This window comes from Physcomitrium patens, chromosome 18, assembly GCF_059467195.1.
Source record: "Physcomitrium patens ecotype Gransden chromosome 18, ASM5946719v1, whole genome shotgun sequence".
NCBI classification, from domain to species: Eukaryota; Viridiplantae; Streptophyta; class Bryopsida; order Funariales; family Funariaceae; genus Physcomitrium; species Physcomitrium patens.
Window position 1 is genome coordinate 2,034,605 of NC_143427.1, and position 7,254 is coordinate 2,041,858.

Below are 7,254 nucleotides of genomic sequence, written 5' to 3' on the forward strand. Positions count from 1 at the left end.
TGTGATGACAAAGACATTGAAGATGCTAAATAATAAGTGAGAGATGTGCAAGTTACAAATCTACTAATTCTAAATGCTATTGGCAAAAGATAACTATTAATAGAATATAGATATCTTTTAAGAGAGCATTAGCTCTTAAAGAGAGGTAGAAGATCCACATTTTGCCCCAACATGATGTAGAACGTATTAAAATAGCATTTCTTAATGATCTTTTGAGTTTGTGTAAAGCCATGCAATCAGAGTATGCAAGCAAGTAAGATGTAGCCATGCAAGAAGAATATAGCTCACTTATGTCGAATGGAACTTTGAATTTGACTCTTCTTCTAAAGGATCATAAGAGTATTGGATGTAAGTGAGTGTTTTGTATTAAGAAGGATGTAATGTGCTAAGTTATAAAGTATGAGGTAATGTTAATTGGAAAGAGGTATTCTCAAGTTATCGGTGTTGATTTCAATGAGACTTCTATTTTTGTTGTTAAATTCATCATCATTAAATACATGCTTACAATTGGAGCAATCATAGATTTAGAAATGCATCAAATACTACATTTTTCAATAAAAAATTGAAGGATGACATTCACATGTAGCAACCTGAGGGATTTGTCCAAGAGAGTAAGGAACATCTTATATATAAGCTCAACAAATCATTATATGGCTCAAGCAATCACCACAAGCATGGTATCAATGAATTGATTTGTTTTTCATCAATGAAGGCTTTTCTAAAAGTCAAGCAGATCACTCTTTATACATCAATTAAATGGATGAGTATTTACTGATAGTCATCATTTAGATAGATGATTTGATCATCTTGGCAAGCAATGTTACCAACTTCAAGTGGTTTAAGTTTAAGTTTGAGGAGAAGTTTGAGTGATTTTGGCAAATTATACTTTTGGCTTGGAGTTGAAATTGAAAGGAATAGATTTTCTCGCACCATTATCATAAGTTAAAAGAAATACTTTGAAGAAGAACTCAAGGGTTTCAACATAGAAGAGTGCAAATCCATTGAAACTCCATTTGATGTAAATTCCAAGTTGTTTTAGCTTTTCAAGGGAGAGTATGAAGAGATTCAAGAAGAAATGGAAGGCATTCCATACAAGACGGCAAAAGGATCATTCATGTATGCAATGGTGGGTATAAGGGCAGATCTTGCATTTTTGATGGATGTGCTAAGGCAATTCATATCTAGAGCTGGTCCATCTCATTGGATGGTTGAAATGCATCATGAGGTATTTGAAGGATACTTTAGACTTCAAATTGTGTCTTAGAGGCAAAGACATTATATTGAAGGAATTTTGTGATGCGAATAAAGTGAGGAGTAGGATGATCTCTCTCACTCCAAGCATTGTTTGCATACTTTATCTATTGTATGTATTTGTGCATCTTGTTTGTACTCCTATTGTACTTCAACACCTTTTGTACCAAGAGGTAGGCTGCAAAACACTAACAATGAACTAACTACCATGCAATCAAAAAATCTTATTAGAATTCACACGGCCATGTTGCAAATCAAGATATTTCAAACAATGGAGGTAAATATCTACAATATTATGGATGAAAATATTTACATCAATTGTAGATGCACGATAATCACTTATTAGTAGATTAGTTTAGTATGTCCATACTTCCACCACTAAATACATTTATACCACTACACCACCTCAACACCACTATAAATAACTCACTTGGCAAGTGGGATGCCACCTTTCTGTGGTTGAAACCCTCGTTTGCAAGCCACCACAACCTTCCTGATAGGAAGGGGGCGTATGCTTCGGAGGACTCTTACGTCCAATGCGTTATTGGATCAGTGACATAAATATATTGACGCGTGTATCGACGTCATATTCAGCATAGTTTACAACATGAAGTTCATTACTGCGTTGGGTTTATTACTTGCCAGTATTTCTGATTCGTTTTTCAACTTGTTTTGCAGTACGAGGTTCTGGACCCTTGTTTTGACAGAATTAAGTCGACACCTTTTGGAACATCCACTTTGTTTACTTCGTTTTGACAGATTTTCCAACATTGACAAATTATAGATGAAGTTTTCGACATTGAAGTGTCGGAAAATTAGTTCGACATTGATTTAGACACTAGTAAGTCGAAAAAATTGTCGAAAACCGAAGCATGCGGAACCCTTCCAAATTTCGACAGTCATATGTCAGAGAATTTCCCAAAAACTATAATAAAATGTCGGAAACCTGCCAAAAAAGATGTCAAAAACAAACCCTCTTCGGTTGTGCGTGGGCACATCCTACTTTTCCAATCTGAAGCACGAGAGGTTTGTTTTAACGAAGCAATTCCCTTGGTAATGATCAGAATTGCGGAGTTTTCAGACTTCATTCCTCTGGAGCTATTTTCTCAAAAGTTACATAAAACTTGAGAAGATGGAGCACTGTAGGCGCCTTCAGCCAACAATGCCGGATGCGGCTCTACGTAGGATTCTTGCAAAAAGATCTCATTCCCACATGATATGTCATCCTTATCTGCTTCAACAACTTAATGCCAGAATCACAGTATCCCTCACATCAGGTTCAACAGCTTTCGAAGTCCATGTGTAAGTTCATGTTCGTCATTCCACGGAGACATTTTAATCTCTCCAAGCAAGTTTCTGCATTTGGTCTTCTGGAAGCGTCAGTCTGCAAGCAATCCTTTTGCAACTCTCGAACACCCGCTGACAAACCTTTTATCCCGCTACTCCTGATCAAATGCCCAATGCCCCATATGTCTACACTCGAGTCATGACGACCTCTGCTCATCTCAGGGGCGTGAGCTTCAACACACAGTCCGTGAGCGTGGCCACAGGGAGTAGCAGCAGTCTCATCAAAATCAATTAAAACCCAGTTGGTACCTGAAGTGTTTCTGAGAACATTCCGCCAAGTTATATCTCGATGCATTAGATTTTTTCCATGCAACCAGACCAGTGCTTCTGCAACATTGATCAATGCTTTCAAAAGTTCATCTTCAGGTCTCGCCCGTCTTTTCACAAGACACCGGGGTATCATTCGGAATCTACGATCGGCTGCATTAATTTTCTGCACCTGCTCTGCATTGGGGCAATCCTTGATGCTCTCATATATTTGGTACACCTTCTCAAAGGTACGCTTATCTCTGTAGATCTTGTCAACACCAGTCCCCACGAAAACAGTTTTTCCGTCAGTGCGATAATCGTAAAAGTCAGACTCAACTCCCAGCACGATTCCAGCTTCAGACAGGCGCATTAGCAGCTTGCTGATGTTGAAGCCTATCAACGATGCCAGCAACCTGTCCTCTACAACAGATAGATTGACAGTGATCAAATCCACCACCTCAGTCTTACATCGCTTAGCATCATGCACTAGTGCACAGTAAGTAACGATCGCTGCGTTGGCATAATAACACAGGAGATAGGGCAGGTTTCCATACGTCCAGATCAGCTTCCTGACCAATTCTCGTTTGGGATCACCTTCAGTATCTGGCCCCTTCTCCTCGCCACGCCAAAGTACGAGTATGGAAACCATCCCAAGTTTGTCTGGGCGCTTGTTCTCGAATGAACTAAACCTTGAGGTGTCTCTATCAAAGACAAGTGTTTCCAAAGAGAACAGGGATATTGGCTCAGTAACAAGACAATCCCAATAAGCATGATAAGAACTTTCTGTAGAGCCTGTAGCTGGAGGCCTTAACACAATCCCAAGGTGGTCATCCAAATTCCAGCAGACGCCTCGTGCAGGGTCATGACAAATAAAGTTGTCTGCTTTAATCAGATAGCTCTTCCACTGAAAGTAGCGTCGGTGAGAAACCGGAAATGCCATTGTAGCCTATGTAGCCATTGTGAAAGAGTAGTGTCCCCTCCAGAAACGAAAACCCCCAAGGTATAGAGTTCCACACCGACCACCTCAACGCGTCCAGTAACCACAGGGAAGAAGAAAGGGTGGTGGCTTGGTATATATAGCTGGAACAGCATTAAGGCACAGCTACCGAGACGTAACGTGGCAGCAAGAGAAGGCCGAAGTCAGGTGAGTTGGGGGAGTGTGTTAAATACCAGCCAGCAGTAACCCTTTATTGGTTAATAATCGGCTGAGGTTAAGTACCATGAGTTCAAACAGAGGGAGGGAGGGAGGGTGGCTGCATAAAGAAAACCTTCACCAGTTACCCATAAGTTAGAGAACTAATTAATAGGTGCCATGCAGACGCGTCTACAACCCTTAATAGGTTAACCTGGAGGAAAAAATTGGAACGTACTTGTTTACAAAAAGCATAAATCAACGGCTTTCTCACCTGTGAAAAAACAATCAGACCTTAAGGCGCAAAGTATGAACAGTGCAACGCAGCCAATTCAACAATGGTGCCAGACCATCCAATACATGCAAGTGTCTCTGAATGACAAACATCGAATAAAATTGGAATGTGTACTTCCCTGTATACTTGCATAACCTACATGACCAAGAAGTACCAGAAGAAGAAGAGGACAAGGGGGTGGGGGACAATAACTGCTGGCATTGAGCAAAAACTAGAGAGCACTGGAGAGCGAATCAGTAAGACAAAGAACAACATTTCTTACCCAATGAGATTCAAAAGATCCACAAGATTCAGAAACCTTGAAAACGACAGACCTTATCAGTCGTGGAATAAAGCATCGAACAAGCCATCACAAGAAAACCTAATTGTTCTGCTGAAAAAAAACATACCAGGAGCAGGAGCTTGTAAGAATGCATACTTCAGGGCTTAAGGTATTGATTAAGCTACCAAGTTATTGGTTAAGGAACTGCTGCTACCCCTATGCCAACCCTAATTCCATAACCATGAACTAAACCCTCGCCCAAAAATATGAACCGGACGAGATACTAATAGGAACCCTAGCCAAAGGGAAGAAGTGGATATAATCAAGTGGATAATGCAATAAGTGTTAGGACAAGTGATTTCGCCTGAAATATCAGCTTTGAGTAGCAGCAGTTTCTTTTCCCGCAGTTGCTCCATCTCTTTCCGCAGTTGCTCCTTCTCTTTCCACAGTTGCTCCTCCCTTTTCCGCCAGTAGGCGACATCGGCCTCTGTGACAGCCTTCGTCAGTTGTGCTTCCACAGCATCGATCTATTGCTCTACTTTCCTGATCCCTTGCTTCACCTCTTCAATTTCGGTATCCATTGTCTTGAAATGCGCATAACCCTTTCAGCACGCCTATGCTGCCTACGTGACCACCTCCTGTAACGTGCAACCTCAGCAGCAATTCATTAGAACGCTGTCACACGCAAACGCGAGCAGTGCTCGAAATGCATACAAAACTCCGCTCAGCCAAAACAAACCCCGACAGAGACAACAAGCAGAAAGAGTAAAATCAGCTGCCAAACCACAATCAAAACTCTAAACCCTAAACCCTAAACGACAGCCACTTCTAAACTCTCCCGAATCATGCCTCACAACTAATAATCCAACAACATAAATTATCACCCTGACATTCACCATAAAGACTCGAAATTTACCGCAGAAACACGAAACATGGAGGGGCGGCTGACCCCGGCCAAGAAATCAACGACACCCGGAAAAGCAAACCGGCCCTGGAATTACAAGAGGAAAAGAAACTGGACAACAATACGATACTTGTGGATGACTGAAGAGCTCAACGGAGACAGAGTAACTTACCGGTAGGCGGAAGGCAAGGGTGGTAAGAGAACAGAAGAGAGCGCTCAAGCTGAGGTCAAGCGATGGAACTGTCCGTCGTGAGAAAGGTTCCCTACCTCTGCCAGGATCATTCTTGTCAATCACTCCCATCAACGAAGCTACCTAACGAAACGAAACAGCAGACTTGGAAGGAGCAAAATAAACACTACCGCATGGAAAAACTGAAACCCTAGCACAAGGAAGAAGAGAAAACCCTCGCCATCCGAGAGTGGCACACCCAAAGCCAAGAATGTAATGCACCGAGTTCTAAAATCGGGGTGTCAAACCGTACAAAGCCTAATTACTGATCTGACACAAAAACCTCAAATCAGAAATTAAGACAGTCGAGCCAAGAATTCAACCAGAAACAGCCGCGAAGGGTTGGCCGTAAGGTTCTGATGCATCGTGACACAACTAAAATCTGGCAGACAGTGAGGAATTCTGACATTCCCTTTATTTTTACATCCATGCATGGAAATCAGCAAGTCTTCTCTTCCCTTTTCGAGGGAGGGATCCTTGGAATCTTGGATCGTGGTGCCAAAACGATACTACATACTTTATTCTTTGTAGAGGCCATGTGCATCTTTCCTTCTAAAATTAGTATTAAAATAAAATATTGAAATAAATTTTCATTTACTTTTTAATTTAAGATCATATATATAAACCATATGAACCCATTTTTTACAAGATTTTTCTTTTTGATGTACTTATCCATATTGATGTACATATCTTGTTGAGGGGTCTCCATTCTTGGTTCATGCACATCAAAACCATTAATACATGTACACCTTCCAAGCACGAGACCGTTCCAGAACTGTTCAAAATAGCGTCCAATTCTTTGTCACTATCTTACACTAGACTCAATTCAATCAATTCAACCAGTTGAAGCTGACAAGCAGAATGAAATTAAGGCGAAGCAACAAAGACACATCTGCGATTTGGAAGGTTCTTTTAATACAAGTGGCACCCATTGGTGACTTGCCAAGTAAAATGTCCGTAAAACCCCAAACGAGTCGGGCCTCTAGAGCTACTTCATGATCGTTGTCGTATTACGTGTTGTTTTGCTCAAGAATGCACTGGGCATTTAGCTGTGGAAGGTGAGATTATGTTTCACAAGTAGTTAAGAAACCCTAATAGGTTTCATCCATGCGAGGAGAATATAATCTAAATTTCAATTAAAAAGTGCTTAAAACACTCTTCTTAGTAATCTTAACCTGTCAAGGACAAGAACTCGATGAAAAACAATTCAGACAAGCGAGCCTTCACTCAAAGAGAGGTAACAAAATATATATAAACAAGTATATATATTGAAATAGAAACTGGAATGGCTATTGCCAAAAGACAAGAAAACTAGAGACCCTTGAAACTAGACTAGAAGCAAGAAAGGAGTTGACAAGAGTGAAGAAGCCTTCACTCTTGTCTCTATATATACTATCTAATTAGGAGCTACGTGGCGACGTTCTATAGGACCTCCAATATGTGTTGACTTTGTAGGACACATGCCTTGACTTACAAGGCAAGTTTTTCTACGTGTGGGCCACATAGTTAGCTTGATCTTCAAGCTAACAACATGTGTGGCACATGGCCAACTTGTTGACCACGTTTCTAATCCAAAAAGTCAATT

General features: G+C 40.8%; 1 protein-coding gene across 2 annotated transcripts; it reads right to left on the reverse strand.

Moving 5' to 3' along the window:
- Window positions 1-2,029: 2,029 nt before the first annotated feature.
- Window positions 2,030-6,092, reverse strand: LOC112295410 (crinkler effector protein 8). 2 transcript variants are annotated; one of them, XM_024546951.3, is made up of 3 exons: window positions 5,993-6,092; window positions 5,613-5,709; window positions 2,030-5,174 (listed from the first exon to the last, which is right to left on the reverse strand). In XM_024546951.3, exon 3 carries the CDS (start codon window positions 3,785-3,787, stop codon window positions 2,531-2,533), a length of 1,257 nt encoding a protein of 418 aa, XP_024402719.1. In that variant the 5' UTR covers window positions 3,788-5,174; window positions 5,613-5,709; window positions 5,993-6,092; the 3' UTR covers window positions 2,030-2,530. The 2 variants fall into 2 exon arrangements, with proteins under 2 accessions (XP_024402719.1, XP_024402717.1); XM_024546949.2 differs by lacking the exon at window positions 5,993-6,092 and having other exon boundaries at window positions 5,613-5,754.
- Between the last annotated feature and the right edge of the window lie 1,162 nt (window positions 6,093-7,254).